The sequence below is a fragment of the Beta vulgaris genome, chromosome 3 (assembly GCF_026745355.1).
Source record: "Beta vulgaris subsp. vulgaris cultivar EL10 chromosome 3, EL10.2, whole genome shotgun sequence".
NCBI lineage: Eukaryota > Viridiplantae > Streptophyta > Magnoliopsida > Caryophyllales > Amaranthaceae > Beta > Beta vulgaris.
Window position 1 is genome coordinate 1614553 of NC_079204.1, and position 18059 is coordinate 1632611.

General features: G+C 35.5%; 2 protein-coding genes across 2 annotated transcripts; both read right to left on the reverse strand.

Annotated features, from left to right (window-relative positions):
* Window positions 1-1905: 1905 nt before the first annotated feature.
* LOC104887971 (1-aminocyclopropane-1-carboxylate oxidase homolog 1) lies at window positions 1906-5914 on the reverse strand. Its single transcript, XM_010672762.4, has 3 exons — window positions 4985-5914; window positions 3266-3587; window positions 1906-2357 (listed from the first exon to the last, which is right to left on the reverse strand). The coding sequence occupies exons 1-3, from the start codon at window positions 5524-5526 to the stop codon at window positions 2112-2114; spliced, it is 1110 nt and encodes a 369-aa protein (XP_010671064.2). The 5' UTR covers window positions 5527-5914; the 3' UTR covers window positions 1906-2111.
* A 508-nt stretch (window positions 5915-6422) lies between these two features.
* LOC104887970 (1-aminocyclopropane-1-carboxylate oxidase homolog 1) lies at window positions 6423-17057 on the reverse strand. The gene is made up of 4 exons (XM_057393461.1): window positions 16408-17057; window positions 14700-14742; window positions 8026-8304; window positions 6423-6859 (listed from the first exon to the last, which is right to left on the reverse strand). The coding sequence occupies exons 1-4, from the start codon at window positions 16947-16949 to the stop codon at window positions 6593-6595; spliced, it is 1131 nt and encodes a 376-aa protein (XP_057249444.1). The 5' UTR covers window positions 16950-17057; the 3' UTR covers window positions 6423-6592.
* Window positions 17058-18059: the final 1002 nt, after the last annotated feature.

Consider the following 18059-nt stretch of genomic DNA (forward strand, 5'->3'; position numbering starts at 1 on the left):
CTCTTAGGGCCTGTTCTCCCCAGCTTATTTTCAGTTCAGTTCAATTCAATTCAGTTCAGTGCAGTTCAATTCAGTTCAATTCAGTTCAGATCAGTTCAATTCAGATCAGATCAGTTCAATTCAGTTCAATTCAGTCCAGTTCAGTTCAGCTCTTGACAATACTTTTACTCTCACATATCACTATTCATTTCAGTTCAGTTCAGTTCAGTTCAATTCAATTCAGTTCAGTTCAGTTCAAATCAGTTCAGTTCAATTCAGTCCAGCTGTTTTATGCCGAAGAGAACATGCCCTTAGACAATTTTTGGAGAGGAGAGAGAATGATAGATAGAGGGAAAGAAAACAAAAGGGTCCTATATTAACATGTGATAGGAGACCGATAAAGAGAAGTTATTACTCAAAATAAGAGTGTAATATCTAATTTAAAACTTACTAAAATAAAAAGTGTAACATGTTAAAAAAAACGGAGGAAGTAGAAATAGGTAAGTATAAGAGTAATTTACTGTTATGTAATAAAAACAAAAACCTCTCAAACTTGTATGTCATGCTTTTCTCTCTTTTCTTCTCTGTTCTTCTCCTCTTAGATAGGGCCTACATATGAGATTATTCATAATATCACATCATCATTTAAGCATGTAACTAGTTTTAGGTTTCGATTATGCATGTATAATGACATTTTACATTTATTAATATTTTACTTTAAATTTATAGCACTAAATATGACTTGGTTTAGTGGTTAAGATTTTAATATATGAGCTTGAAATAATGGGATCAAATCTTATGCAAAATATTTTCTAGTTTTTTTAATTGTATGTGAATTACATGGATTAAAAAAATCCTAATAGAGAATGCCACGTGACATCTTTCTTTGTTTAGAAACACCTTTTAATAATATATTAATATATAGAAAAAACTAGTCATATTTAAATAATGATGAACAAACAATTTAAAAAGACAACGAAACATTAATTTAGAAAAAACATATCAACAAAACTTTTAAAAAATTATGAATGTTTGTTCAAAGCAAAATTTATGTAGCACCGATGAATAACTAATTGAGAAAAAATGTTAATATAACATATACGCTGAACAAAATTTATGTAGCAACTATGAATAATTAATTGAGAAAAAACGTTAATATAACATATATGTGTAGTGCGTAAAAAATGCTAGTGGTTTCTAGTTGAAACTCTAGTACCAATTTTTTTTAAGGCTATTACCAATTTTTAAGATAATAAAAAGGAGGTTAACCGCGTTAAATAATCTTCAATAGGAAGCACCGTTATAAACTTTCCTCATAAGCGCGTAACAACTGTTAGAACTTTAACCGCCTGAAGTTCCTAATATAAGCATACAAGTATTTCATTGAAGAAATTAAAATGCTTTACAAACTGCTAAACCCTAATGAAAAAATTCTCCTTCATTTTCTCCTAAGATTTCTTCTTTAGAGAATTCAGCTACAACCAAAATTCTCCAAACATTATAATGGAAATTGCTTTGAATTGATTTACTATGTCATCAAATTAAGCATACAAAATTAGTCCCAAAAATATATCCTTTGCAATTTCTCTCACATTAATTGATTATTATTTAGGGACTTATTGCGTTGGATTTAATTTGGGTGTGATTGTTAAGATATTGGAGTTGGAAGAACAAATTTCTATTCATGTGGCAGGGCATCAAAGGGAAGGTAAATTTCTAGGGCTTGCGTAATTAAAGGGTTAATATTGTTTTTCATATGGTTGATTAGGGTTTTTATTTTCGATCAAATCGTTGGTCTGAAAGTTTGTATTTTTAATCACGTTTGAAGGAAGTTTGTTTATTTGTATAAGGCCTGAGATGATTTTTGCACCACTAAAAGCTGAATTTATCTTTATCTCTCTTAATCGGGAATGTGAACAGCTTGAGAGTGCAATGCCAGAATCCGATAAAAAGTTCATAACATCCAACATTACATTCGATAAATTGAAAAGGAATAGCCTATAGTTAGAATTAGAATTTTTTTGTTTACTTTGAACGAACAACTAATAGAATTGGATCTTCAGTGCAGTTGCTTACTTTGTATATGGCCTTAACCGCCCTTGGATTATGTGATGTGATGCATCTCCATGGCATTACAACTTGTAATATTGAAATCGAGGCTCACCAAGGGGACGAGAGTAGAAATGTGTGTTATATGGATTGAGAGTAAATTCTTGATATATAGCAGGATTATCTTCAGATAGCAACTGTTTGATTGGTCCATATAATTTTGGAGATGATAAAAGACCTTTAAGGAAAAGTGCTACTGATACTCTTGGTCCAACTTGATTCGCCATTACTCTGTGGTACACACTCTTAATCTTGTCATTTGACATCATCTGCATAAACACAAGCTTATTAAGGTATTAATCTAAAACTCACAACTACTCTCTTCATCCATTTTTAATTAATACTCCCTTCAGTCTTTATTAGTTTACTCGTTTTTTTTATATAAATTTTGAGGAGAAACAATATTCTGGGACATACAAGGAAAGATCATTTATTATTTTATGTGTGTGTGATGGAAATTTAGTGGTCTCATTTCAAAAATAGAAACAAAAGAAATGGACAAACTAATAAGGGCATGTTCTCCCCAACTTATTTTCAGTTCAATTCAGTTCAATTCAGTTCATATCAGTTCAGTTCAGTTCAGACCAGTTCAGTTCAGCTCTTGACAATACTTTTACTCTCACATATCACTATTCATTTCATTTCAGTTCAGTTCAGTTCAGTTCAACTGTTTTATGCCGAAAAGAATAAGCCCTAAGGGACATCACAAAAAGAAATACGAGTAAACTAATAAAGGCAGGAGATAATATTACTCTAATTATTTCAAAATATTTCCTTCATACACAAGTTGAAAAACTGTTTAGTAAAAGGAAAAATTTATAATATTACTTTCACATTGTAGATCAACATGTACATAAAAAAATGTTAACCAATCAAAATTTAAATATTTTGGATAACAAAAATATGACAATTAATTTAGCAATAAATCTTGTATAACACCACCTTATAATAAGATTATTGTAAAACTATTTGACTTTGTTCCTTAAAAACGTCACTTTGTAAGTCAAAGGGGTTACTTTTAGATGATGAATTACCTTGTAACTAAAAAGGATACTCGTACTGTAAATGACCCATTTAGAACAACAAGTTACCCTCATCTTACCATAAATCATGATATATAAGACGGTTTTATATGCGAATTCATATATAGAACAAAAAGGAGTATAAGAAAAGAAACCTGAAGAATATCACCAATATTGACAACAAGGGCTCCTGGAATAGGCTGAACATCGACCCATTGATCTTCATATAAGACTTGAAGACCACCAATTTGGTCTTGCAAAAGTAAAGTGAGAAATGTTGGGTCAGAGTGTTTGCTTATTCCTAGTGTCAAATCTGGAGCAGGGCAAACAGGATAGTAGTGATTTACTGCAGTCCATCCTTTGCTACAATCCATTTCTTTTAGATAATCTGGCTTCAATCCAAGAGCAACAGATAGTAACTCTAGTAAAACATCACTTAGCTTTAGTACTTGGTTATAGTATTCCAACATCACATCCCTGCAACAATAAATACGATTCCATGTTTTAAGTAACACGTAATAATTTACGAGTGAATTTTATCTAACTTAGTTGATAAAGTCTTATGGGGGTGATATTCAAGACCTAAGATCGAAATTCGTTTATATCATTGCGCTTAGTCGTACTCTAATATAAAGAAAAAAACATATTTATTTACTAAAATTAATTCGTTGATCTGAATGACGTCAATTCTTTGTTTATGATCAATAATAAAAAAACGAATGGTAGACTTCACCCGTGAAACGGTAAATGACTAAGAACATTTAGAAATTTCAAATCTCAATTATATAATGATCAGAATTTGCTTTAGAGGAGCATTATTTGTTTCTATTAAAGAATCATTTGTTACATTTAAAATTATATTATAGATATCACGTTTCTTCTCGTTAAAAATTACTTTTCTAAAACACAGTGAACCTTTTTTTTTTCCATAAAAAATACATAATTTATTAAGAAATTGAAGAAGTATAAGTTTGAGCAAATAATACAAAATTATAAACCTTTTACCCCAAAGTAATTTACCACAATATAAAAATATAAAGAGAAATTAAAGAGTGGGTGAGTAGATGTACAACAAACTATAAAGACAAAGTACGTAGCCATACAATAATTGTAAAAAAAAAGAAAAGAAAGACAAAGTAGTCTTACAATAATTGTAAAAAAAAGGGTGCTTGTCAAATAGTAAATTACAACTCAAAAAAGAAATTACGATAATTAATTTAGGACGGAGAGAGTAATATATATGCAAAAGATAAAGAAGTACTTACATATTTCAACTACTTTTTTCGTTTCATTTTAGTTGTAACACTTTTAAAATCACAGATTCTCATGCAATTTTTGGAGGGGAGAAAGATAGAAAAAGAAAACAAAAGCGTCCCATATGATAGGAGAGAGATAAAGATAAATTATTTACCCAAAATGGAAGTGTAATATCTAATTTGAAACTTTTTAAAATAGAAAGTGTCGTAACTAAATTGAAACATGGGAAATATAAAAAAAGAAAAATTGACAATAAAGGTCTGAACTTTGGGTGATAATTTTTAAAAGGTCTGAACTATTGATTAACCTGTGTAGGTCCCAACTTTAGGGGATCTTAACTTTTAGCGGCCTCGACGACTTAAAACTGAAGATTTTTTTTTAAAATCTCACCTAGTTCCTACATCCCTCCCTCAATTAATCCTTCTGATGTGACCCAAGTTTTACAGTTGATGACCTATTAAGCCAGTTTTAAGTCACTAAGGCCCGCTAAAAGTTAAAACCCCCTAAAGTTGGGACCTACACAGGTAAATCAATAATTCAGACCTTTTAAAAATTATCACCCAAAGTTCAAACCTCTATTGTCAATTTTTCCTATAAAAAAAGGGTAAGAAAGGCACCTGCATATTTCTGGTAACTCCTTGGGATCAAGATGACCAGAGTATGTGGTATCAACTGCTAAAGTATCCCTCCAATTTGCGGCGCGTGAAACATAGAGATCAAAATTGGATTGATACAACACTTGATTTGTTCTATCACGGGTATATAACTTCTTCTTTACCTCATCATCTTGTTCATGAAACATCCGAATTCCCTGCAACATATTATTAAGCACTTCCATAGAAATTCCATGATTAACAACTTGAAAAAATCCCCATTTTTCTGACGCATCAAGGACTTGTTTGACGATTTCTTCGTAACCATTTTTGTTACCAATCTCCTCCAAATTTATCACTGGAACTTGAAGCTTAACACAAGGTCTCTTGAGGTCTTCTTCGAGCTCGTGACATGGTCGAATGAACATCTTAGGTACAATTTTTGTACCTGAATCTACCAATCCTTTCACCCCTGTCTTTGTATCATCAAAAGCCTTCACCTCTTTCATGCGATCGTATTCGGGTTGAGCGCCACCGGTGTATCCGTCCATGCTAATTGTTCCCATCTTTCAGCTTGTAGATGAGCTAGATAATGGAGTCTCCTAGAAACTATATTGTCTATATTGCTTCAAAGTACACCAGAATGCTGAAAGATAAATGAGCTTGATCAATATGTAATTTGTCTATGAGTGAGTGCGCATCTTTACGTTATCTACTAATTACTAGTGGGGGACTAAAAGATGCACTGATATTTTTTATAATACTTTACCATCTCAAGAATAGAGTTGGCAATTATTGGATGCTATCGAAAGGAATGGGAAGAAGAAGAACCGCCTTTTCATAAGGCAACATATCCGTGTTATTTTTAACATGTCGTGTTGATTTGTACATTTGGAGGAAGTAGCTGAAACAAAATTTTGTTGCTTGTTTGAAATTGGAGACATGTTTGTGTTGGTCTGCTCTTGTCAGGAGTAATTTTGAGATGGCCGGTTACACGATTCAGTTTAGTTTAGTTTAGTTCAGTTCAATTCAATTCAATTCAATTCAACTGTTTTATGTCGAAAAGAACAGACCCTTAGGCATTTCTCGACAATGAGCTTCCCCTTGTGAGTTTGGAGGGGCATACTCGTATAGATAAGAGGAGATCCACATGCCACATATTCCAATGGTGTTCAGAAAATCATGTTGATTTAGCATACAAGTGGAGTAGTGGACAAATACTTGAGGATGATGAATAATATTGATAATAGGATAAAATAAAATATTTATGTAATGGTATATAAAAAACATATAAAATATTTATTTTGATCATATATAATTCCTCTATTTTTAAATAAGTGTTATACTAGCTTTTTCACTTAACGAAATGGACTTCTTTGATCAATAGTATCTATAATTACGTACGCGTATAAATCATAAAAAGTTAACATATATTATAAAACATATACTAAAACAAATGTAATAAGATCCCATTTTACTATAATTTTCTATATAAAATAGCGAGAAAATAAAGTCAAAGTAAGTTGATCAATATTGCCAATTTACTCATCATAACGACTTATTTAGAAACAGAAAAAGTATTACATATACTTAAAAGGGAAAATATAGCCATAACTCATAAGTATATTCTTTCTATTCTTCATCTCCATGATTTTGTAACTTGTAGTATTCAAATGGAGGCTCATCAAGGGGCCTAGAGAAGAAATGTGTTTGAAATGCACTGAGAGTGAACTCGCGATATATAGCTGGATTATCTTCGGATATCAACTCTTTAATTGGGCCATACAATCTTGGAGATGATAGAAGACCTTTAAGGAAAAATGCTACTGAAACTCTTGGTCCAACTTGATTAGCCATCACTCTGTGGTACACACTCTTGATCTTGTCATTAGACATTATCTGCATTACAACAAAAGCTAATTTACTAAAAGTTCAATAATGCAAAAATTAAAATATTTACTAGCTAGATCTCTGCATGACTCCATCCATCGTATATCAATAGGCTTCCTTTTTTCTCAAAAGATTTACTTCATAATATATTAACGCACGTAGAAAGAAAAAAGATGAAGTTTTTCCATACAAGAGTTGTACCATGTGCCAATAAAATCCTCTTACAAACTAGGAAATATAAAGATTTTTGAGGATTTTATGAAAGATAAGAATAACTTTTAAAAGATTTCGATTGATTGAGAAGGATTTGGTTGCACTGGTTAGGATTTAAAATAATTTTAGGTGATGTTTTATGTATATTCGGCATGTACAACCCCCACCCAAACCCCTGCTCCCCAAGGCCTGCTACCTGTACAGCCCAATCACCCCTCGCAGCCCCCACCCCCACCCCCACACCCACAACACCCTTCCGCAACCCCCACCTCATCATCGCCTCCTTTCTTCCTCCTCCTCCTCATGACCTCGTCCCTTCTTCTCCTTCCTCCTTCCTTTCCCTTCATAGGAGCCAACACCCCCGCGCCTCCTTTCTTCTTTGTCTCCTCTTCCTCCTTTTCTTCTCCTTCCTCCTCCTTCCTTCTTACAAGTCACATCACACCATTTTCTTTCGAAATTTTTTTCACTGTTTACATGGAGCTATATAGAAATTTCGGTTCCACAATGGTGAAACTGACCATTTTTTTCGGTGAATAAAAAAACTTCAGTTCCCTCCATGGTGAAACCGAAAAATTGGTTCGATTTTTGCAAAAAAATTATGCAATTTTATGTTTTGAGGTAAAAAGAGATACAAAAAATATGTATAAAATTCAGGCGGTAAATAGCATTACTTTTTTGATGGAGTATTGCCAGTTACTATTTACTACTATTGCTCAGGACATCTAAAAGTTTTAAGTAAAAATCAATATATTTATTTCAATTAGTAAAAAAAACCCTTCCTAATCAGCAAAACACAATAAGAAATAAACTAGAGATTAGCGAAATTCCCAAATCAGAAAAATTAGTTTTAATTTGTAAAATTCTGTTTTAATTGATAAAAATAATTCCAGCTCGACAAAAATAAGATGAAGTGAACATGATATTAATTCTATACTACTATAGTCTATAAGTCTTAAAGAAACCTGAAGAATATCGCCAATGTTAACAACAAGGGCTCCAGGAATAGGCTGAACATCGACCCATTGATCTTGATGAAGGACTTGAAGACCACCAATTTGGTCTTGCAAAAGTATAGTGAGGAATGATGGGTCAGTGTGTTTGCTTGTTCCTAATGTCAAATCTGGAGCAGGACAAGCAGGATAGTAGTGGAAAACTTCATTCCATCCTTTGGTGCATTCTGTTTCTTTCAAATAATCTGGCTTCACTCCAAGAGCTACAGATATTAACTCCAGTAAAACATCACTTAGATTAAGTATTTTTTTTTTTTTTTTTTTTTGGGTAAAAGGAACGTCATATTTAAACATAAGTAATCAAAAGATACATAATCACTCAGCCACGGTCATCATGGACCATGACTGGTGGTGATAAATGGCAGTTGCTAGCATCATGCTGCATAATAGTTTTACAGACCGGGGGAGGGGAGATGAAAAATTCTAGAGTGTTGATATTTGATGTCCTCCCTCTTGCAAATTTTGCTAATGCATCAGCTATCTTGTTTGATTCTCTACCTTCATGGATCAACTTTAGTCCTTCGGTACCTTGGAGCAACTCCCTACACATATCAATAACATTAGAATTATTACTCTTTATGTTGCTGGACCTTCGTATCTCCGTGACAGCATTTTTGCAGTCCGAGATAACAATAACATCATTCCAGTTCTTGTCCTTTGCCCAACGGAGGCTCATGAGAATAGCGCGTGACTCAGCTTCTTGGGCATCCATGCAGTGAGTACGCAAAGTGATGCCACCAATCCAAATACCCAGAGAGTTCCTGCAAACTGCTGCTAAACAAGTTTTCTTTGATTTAAAAAGGAAGGAGCTATCAGTATTAATTTTCATAAAACCCGGGGGAGGGGGTTGCCATAGTGAAGGGTTCTCAGACGAATGGGACAAGGTGACCGAGGGGCCGGATTGAGAGAGCAGGAGGGCTTGATGGGCTTTGTGGGTTTGAGGGGTACGAGGTGGTTCGGCAGTGGTGTTAGGAGCTTTACCCACCTTAGGTTGGCTCTTTGAGAAGAACCATTCGGTGGCGGCCCAACTAGCATTTTTTAAAGAAGTGGAACAGGTTATGTTTTTCCTGTTTAAGACCCATGAGTTTCTCCTTAGCCATATTGCCCAAAGAGTGAAAGTGAACCCAACATTTGAGGGGACAAGACTAACGATTCCCCCAGATGAAACGTTATGGTCTTTCAAATAGTTTGTTTTTAGCCAATCATTGAAGTTGATTTCATTAATAACCTTGAAGTCTACCTTCCTCCAAATTTCAGAGGCTCTATGACAGTTTCTTAGGATATGATCCATGTTTTCATCAACATCCGGGCAGAAGGGGCAGTTTCTAGGATGTCCATTTATTCGATAATTTATGTTTACATTGGTAGGCATTCTATTCCAGGCGGTTTGCTAAACAAAAAAATGGTGTTTCGGTAGTCCGGGCCCTTTCCATATCCATTCCCATGAGTCTTCTTCATTTTTCTTAGGTGAAATGGACTCCAAGGCTTTCTTTGAACTAAACTTTCCTAAGTGAGTCCACAAGGAAAAGGTGTTATCGGTTTTGTTTGACAAGGTAATCGAATTTATCCTATCCTTAATCTCCTGGGTGAGGGGAATGGAAGAAAGATTGGAGATACTACTAGAGTTAAGGTTTTGGACTTTTAAAGAGAGGTCATACTCCGTTAGTGGTCCAGCTATCATCGATCTTAGGCACTCCCCGTTTAGCCATTTGTCGTTCCACAGGTTAATACAAGTCCCATCTCCCACCTCCCAGGCCAGACTGTGTACATAGCTATCCCAACCTATCCCGATACTCTTCCAAAGGTGAGATCCCTTCTTAAAGTTAAGAGGTTCTTTCTTTTTGTTGAAATACTTTTCTTTGATGATGTTTGAAGCCCATAATAAATTATTATCAAGTTTCCAGCAAAGACGAGCCAGGCTAATCTTATTAATTGAGTCATGAGAGGCCAGCCCCAGGCCCCCCTCTTTTTTCGGGGAGCAAATGTATTTCCAAGCAACCCATGTAATTCTTTTCCTATTCTCGTTGCTATTCCAGAAAAAATTACTACAGATGGAATCTAGCTTATGTTTAATGCCGGCATGAAAATCAAGCAAGTGCATGTAGTATCTGGGTATGGCATGAAGGGTGGCGCTTATTAAAACAGTTCTCCCGGCTTTATTAAGACATTTTGATTTCCAAGAGGCAAGCTTTTTTGTTATCTTGTCAATAATGAAACTCAACTTATTCTTTGAAGGTTTTTTGTGACAAAGAGGGAAACCCAAATAGGTGCCAAGGTCATTTGTGCTTGCAATGTTTAGTTCTTGTTCAAAGTCATCCTTGATATCTAGGTTTGTATTAGGTGAAAAGTAAAGCATACTCTTTGAATCATTTGATTTTTGCCCCGAAATTTTGAAGAAATTTTGAAGAATCTGGCTCAAGGAAGAAAGGGTGGACATGTTAGCTTCACCGAACAAAAGGATGTCATCAGCGAAGAAAAGATGGGAGATTTCTGTTCCCCCCCGTCTGACTTGAAACGGACTCCATTCCTTGGAAGTACACGCTTCATGGATAGTGCTTGACAAATATTCCAGGCACATGATAAATAGGTAAGGGGACAAAGGGTCTCCTTGTCTAATACCTCTAGTCGGATTAAAGCTATCCGTCCGGTTTCCATTAACCTGAACGCAGGACTCTCCTGCCGATACACAGCTCATAATTAATTTTATAGAGTTATAGGAAAAATTTAGCCTTTTAAGGCAATGTTCAATAAAAGGCCACTCCAGTCTGTCATAGGCTTTCTCAAGGTCAATTTTAAGAGCAAAAAGACCCTTTCTCCCCTTTTTCTTATTCATTGAGTGAAGAATTTCCGAGGCTACAATGAAATTTTCTTCCGCACCCCTGCCCGATATGAAACTGTTTTGGTTAGGAGAGATGATGTTATGAAGAAGAGGCCTAATTCTTTGGACGATTATTTTAGTAACTATCTTATAGGAAGTGTTAACTAAGCTTATTGGTTTGAAATTGTTTAGTCTAAGAGGGTTTTCGATTTTTGGGATTAGCGCGATAAGAGTCGAATTTTGGGACTTGGGAACAGTAAGATCTCTGAAGATGCTAGAAGCACAATTCAGGCAGTCTTCTTTTATGGAGTCCCAGAAATGATGATAGAAGAGAGCATGAAAGCCATCATCTCCTGCCGCTTTCGTACTTCCAATGGAAAATACAGCCTCTTTTACTTCAGCTAAAGTAGGCGTCAAGCTGCAGTTAATGGCCTCACGCGAAATGATTTGGGGAGCCTCCCCACATCCTTCAGATGAGAAAAGACTTTTATAATGGGACAGGATGGTTTTGCTAATTTCCTGAAGGTTAGTGATGGAGTTACCCGCTTCATCTTTGAGCATAAGAATTCTGTTTGCTTTCCTCCTAAAAATGGTCGAGAGATGAAAGAAATGGGTGTTTCGGTCACCAAGCATTAGCCAGTTTGTTCTAGAACGAATTTGCCAATACTCCTCCTCTTGGTCTAAAACTAAATTAAGCTCATTGTTTAGATTAGTTTCAAGGTCAAAAAGGAAAGGATTATTTGGGTCAGCCTCAAAAGCTCTTTGGGCCCCCACCAGCCGAGCCTGAAGTATCTTTTTCTTTTTAAAAATATTGTCGTCCTTAAGGACCCAACAAGGAATTTCCCTACTAAGGTCAGCAAGTTTGTTTTGGAGATTGTTGATTTTTGCGGCCCACTGATCCCTTACCCAAGGATCAAAAGGTGGATTTTGGAGCCACATGGGTTCGAATTTGAAAAACTTTTTTGTGGTGTTTAATTCGGTTTTTTTGAGGGTGATTAAGAGAGGGTTATGATCAGAGGATAATCTAGGTAAGTTATTTACAACTGTATTTGGAAAAGAAAGAGCCCATTTTTCGCAACCCCATCCCCTATCTAATCTTTCAAAAATAGGATAGCTCCTCCTTTTATTAAACCAAGTGTATTTGCTGCCTATAAAGCCCAGATCATGCAATCCACATAATTCCATAGTTTCCTTATATTTTCGCATTTTGTATTCTTTAGGAGGATTACCTCCGAATTTTTCGTGATGATGAATGATTTCGTTGAAATCGCCAGTTACTAGCCAAGGGATGTTAATATTTTTGCTCATATTAACAAGATTCTCCCACATTTCTAGTCTACCTTTATATTTAGTATTGGCATATAAAACAGAAATAAAAAAGGAGGGATAGTTTTGGACCTGAATTACACCATGGATTGCTCTAGGCTCTTTTGTTATGGTGGTGAAGGAGTGGAGACCCTCATTCCATAACATAAGAATTCCTCCCGAGTACCCTTGCGGCTCCACAGTTTCAAAAGAGTTGAAAGGCAAGCTACTAATAATTTCCTCAATGCTGTCTCGAGCCACCCTTGTCTCAGTGATTATAATGATCATAGGGTCATGATCCCGAATTAACTGTCTTATGTTCCTTTTGAAACCTTGACGAGCCACCCCTCTAGCATTCCATAGAAGAACTGACATTCCCGGGTTTAGTGATGGAAGGTTTAATAACTCCGTGAGTATATCCGGGTAAGTCTGGTGATCTAGCGTCACCATTCTTTCCGCTTTCGAACTGAACAAAATTTCTCCGTTCACCTTCATTTTGACACCTGCCATTATGCCCCCATCTATCTTCGAGAATCCCCACGCCAATTTTAGGGTTATTTGGGTGCATACCTTTGTGAGATGAATCCATTTGACGTTGTCGGTTTCGCTTCCCGCTTGCACCATTAGCCAATTCTTGGTAATTGATAGGGCTTTTCGCTCTCGTGGAAGTACGGGTACGGGGTCGGAGAGAAATTGCAACTCCCATGGAATTGCTTCTGCTGAAAATTCGTCTATTGTCTTCCTCATCCACCAACTTAGGTAATATTCCCACCACTTCTGATATTTTCGTTATGTCTGCTAAACACGGTAGATGTGCTGGAACTAGCCTCCCCGGTTCTTCCGGATACACCATCATCATATTCTGAAGGAACGGAGGAGTTGCAAGAGGTTTTAGAATAATTTCTTTCAGGACCCGTGGATACACTCGGGACCAGTTCCCCATCATATCCATTCGATAGTAATAGTAGTTGTTTGCCCAGACTTCTGGGAAAGTTAGGTGAGGTCGAGACCTCGTTATGATGCTCGTGGCCTTTGTTAGAATTACGTGAACCGGGTGAGGTAATTTTGGGGGAAAAGGGGTAAGGGCTGGGTCGCTGTCCTCCATGGAAGGTGAGGAGGAAGCCATGGTCTTTTTTGTTTATTTTTTCTATGAGGGTGAAGAGAGAGGTTGGGTTAAATTTTTCTGATGAGATAGGAGCCTCTGGGAAGTTGCGTAGGTAAAGAGGTGAGTTGAGGTTTACAGAAAAATCCCGCTTTCCTGAGGGAAATCTAGCCATTGGAGATTTTTTTTGTGGCGGTTGGGGATTGATGGAAGTGACTGGGTTCAGATCATTGGGAAGTCTCTCCCTACTCTGCTCTATAATACTTAGAGCATAGGTGTCATTTAAGGCTAAGAAAGGATTTTGTTTTTCTTTTGGAACCGTTTTAAGGGAGGGGTTTTCTTTTTGGATCCAAACTTTATGAGGGAAGCCCAGGCCCACCGAGCCTCCTTTTCCATTCCTTTTTTTGGCCTGAAGCCAGTTTGCATCCTCATTGGGAACTTCGCTATTTCTTGTCTGCTTATTCCCCGGCATTACGTTTTCGGTAGATGGACTTTCTTTGGCGACGTAATTCATGCAGTTTCTTTCATGGTGATTGACACGATTGCATGCTTCGCATAAAACCGGCCATTCCTTGTAGGTAATGGCTTGTTTGAATCTACCCAGCCAAATGAACTCCTTTCTTCTGATTGAGATATCCATAATAATAAGGATCCGGACATAACGCAATTTGTTATCATCTATTGGCCTCATATCAATTTTAATGAACGTACCCAAACAACTACCAATTTTTTTAAGGATTGATTCACACATGAATTCAACAGGAAGCTCATGCAATTCTACCCAAATGGGAAGACAGTGGGCCTTTGCCGACGATGCTTGATACCCCGGGGTCCACTTCACGGTGGAGAGAAAAATTCCATTTAGGAACCAAGGACCACCCGAGATGATTCTATTCTGCTCTTCTGCCGAAGGTAACTTGGTGATGAAGAAACCCCTGCCAATAGGACTGGTTGAGCAAGAGGGAGAGGTTTTCCAAAGTTTTTTCAAAGAGGAGGCAACAAATTCGGATGAAAAGGATTTGCCACAAGGTTTTGAGATAATGGAGTATGCCCAAGGGGAGCATAGGGATTGGTAGTCCTCTTTGGACAGAGGGAGGAAAGAGTCACTAGACTCGTCAAACTCAGGTGGAGGAGAGGCTCCATCTAGCGTCGGACCCACAGAAAAGGCGGAGAGAACCAAGGAGTCTCTGAACGATTTCGGAGAAGAGTTAGTAGCTGGCCTTTCAGGCTCTTTGAAACCTGAGGAAACCTGCACAAGGGGGGAACAACCAAGGGTGTTAGTCAGAAGGGGAGGGGGGTCAGGTGGTTTGTTTTTTGAGAGGTTTAGGGAGGGTTTTTGGGGAAGGGGGAGAGGGGAGGGGGAAACCATTTATTTAGAGCTATGAATTGAACAACAACATTACTTAGATTAAGTATTTGGTTGGAGTATTCCAACACTACATCCCTGCAAACAACGAACGGACAATTTGATTTTGGGTGATACAAGAGTAATACTTCATCCGTTTTCAAATACATGTAAAACTTTTGATGCACTACTTTAACCGCGCTAATATGTTAAATTATCAATTAGTAAATCTTATACCAAATTGATATTTTGAAAGTAAGTTTTGGGATTCTCGAACGATATATTATATGATAGCATTTGTATTTATATACTCTATCCGTTTTCTTTTGTTGTTCCTATTTGAAATCGGGTAAAAAAAAAACCAATGCAACTAAAAAATGGGAAAAATTTTATTATTTTAAATAAAATTAAATTAACTAAAAAAATAAAGATTCTAAACCTTTGAATTATTCTATGTTAGACAACCAATGATACAAAAGTTTGACAGGGTAAAGGAATAAAGTGATTACAAATTAATGTGAATACATTTATTGTCCTTTGAGTTAATCTGACAATCAATGAGATAAAAGTTTGAGGGGGTAAAAAAAATAAAAAATGACTAATCAATAGTACAAACACATTTATTGTAATTTAAAACTAATGGAAATATAATTCATTAATTATACTACATATGAAAATATTCAAAATAGGAACAATAAAGTATTGAAATTTTCCATTGCAATATACTCCCTCTGTTTTTTTTTTTTTTATCTTTCTCACTTTCCATTTACACATCTTCCAATGCACATCTTTGAACTTAAATATCTTTCATCATATATTAGTAAAAATTATAACAATTGAATATTAATAATGTACTAATTGAGACGAATCAAACAAGATCCCACATGACTATATTTTTTCTTATAAATTGAAAAAAATTGAGAAGATTCTCTCTATGTATGAATAGTGTCAAGATTCTAAGTGAGAACGATAAAAAAAAACAGAGGGAGTACATGTTTAATAAAAGAAATCAAAGGGAGTATCAATTTTGAAATGCAATCAAAGTTAGTATTTGAATAGCGTAAAATTTTCAATATTGCATGTAATTAGAAACGGATGTAATAATATATAGGAAAACTTTGTAAGTATAATTCTACTTATGGTAAGCCTTTTCATAATAACTTCAAAAATAGATTATAATCAAATAACCCCAATTATTGGTAATGCATCTTCAAAATGATCTCAAGTGATTGATAATTGTTCTTTTTTCAAGTGTTGTTCTATCCAATTAACTCCTCACTCATCTCCTAGAGCTATAGAGCTGAAACTATTATGAGAGGATAAACATAGATCGGATTTAAAATCAAGAAATCACTCTACAATTTCAAATGTACTAAATTAGAACCTACTCCCTCCGTCCCAAAATATAGTTCTCATTTCTATTTTAGGAGTCAAATTTTAAAAACTTTGACCAAATATTCTTACTAATGTATACAAAAAAAACATATTCATGAAGGTTCTTGTTAGATTCGTCTCGATGTGTAAATTCGTCATATCAATTTTTTATATTTTTTACTAATAAGAAATAAAAGATATGGTAGGTTAAAGGTACGTCTTGGAGACTGTGCAAAATGAAATGGGAACTTCTATTTTGGGACGGAGGGAGTATTTTATTATTCTTTAGTGAGGTCTAAATATCAACATGGTATAATATTTAAGAACAGGAGTATAAAATCGATCCCCAAATAAAAAACATAATGTATAAGCAGAGAAATAACATGATACCTGCATATTTCTGGTAACTCTTTTGGATCAAGATGACCAGAATTTGTGGTATTAACTGATAAAGTATCCCTCCAATTTGCGAACCGTGAAAAATAGAGGTCATAATTTGATGAATACACAACCACTTTTTCACTGTCACGACTATAAAACTTCTTCTTTACCTCAGCATCTTGTTCATGAAACATCCGAATCCCCTGCAACATATTATTAAGCACTTCCATAGATATTCCATGATTAACAACTTGAAAAAATCCCCATTTTTCTGATGCATCAAGGACTTGTTTGACGATTTCTTCGTAACCATTTTTGTTACCAATCCCCTCCAAGTTTATCACTGGAACTTGGAGCTTAACACTAGGTGTCTTGAGTTCTTCTTCGAGCTCGTGACATGGTCGAATGAACATCTTAGGTAGCTCTTTTGCACCTGAATCTACCAATCCTTTAACTCCTGTCTTTGTATCATCAAAAGCCTTCACCTCTTTCATGCGATCGTATTCGAGTTGGACGCCACTTGTGTATCCGTCCATGCTAATTGTTCCCATCTTTCAGCTTTGTATTGAACTAGATATGGATTCTCCTAGAAACTAAGTTGCTTCTAGTACACCAGAATAGTGAAAGACAAATGAATTTCTATATAATGAAGATTTTTCAGATTCTTTATTACCAAATACCTCCGAATAATTTTTTCTTTACTAAATAATACTCAATTTTTTAAAATTTACTATATACCTCTTAATTTATTTTTAAATAAATCTACTATTGTCTTCCCTCAAAAAAAAAAGATCTACTATTGTCAACGACTATGATCCAGACTCCAGAGCTACCCCTTTGTGAGATTGGGAAGGAATAGTCTTATTGATAAGGAGAGATCCAAGCACATACACCACATATTCCAACCCCTTTGTTGATACTTGATAGGCCTACTTTTATTTAGTCCTTGCTGACCAAATATAATAACGGTCATAAGTATATATTCTAACATTAGTTCCATATTACGGCGCATTTTTATGTAATATTAGAGCATTTGCGTTGTATTTATGCATATTTAGGTCCCTTTTTATAAGTTACAGTGCTTTCATGGGTTGTTTGATGTTTTGATGTAGTTTCATGGAATTTGGACTCATTTTTAAGGACATGATGATTAAGGCACTTGTATTACCATCAAAACGATATATCATATATATGCTCAAAACGGATTGGAATGGAAGAAGACACAAAGGACTTCATGTACTTGTGCGAAATATGACACCTCTGCACCATTATATCTATAACTTTTGATAAAACAACAATAATGAGGTGATTCTAATTGGGTTGGAAATTAGACTCGAAGAGCTTCCCAACAATATATTACATGAACCAAACGAAGCTCCGTGTTAAAAGTTATATCTGTTCGAAGTTGAGTTGAGGAATCTGACGATTACAAGGCAACACGACCGTGTCACTCTGATTTCTTCAAGAGCTTATTTTCGTATATTACATTTTATGGTTACAGGTCAACACGTCCGTGTCATTATTGATACGTTCGTGTTTGTCTGCTCCATGACGCGTTTTGTTAGGGATACTTATGAGTGGGAGATGTCTTTATCAGCTAGAGTAATTCCTTCACCCCCAACTTACATTACATCACCTCCTTATTGTTCTAATTGTCACTC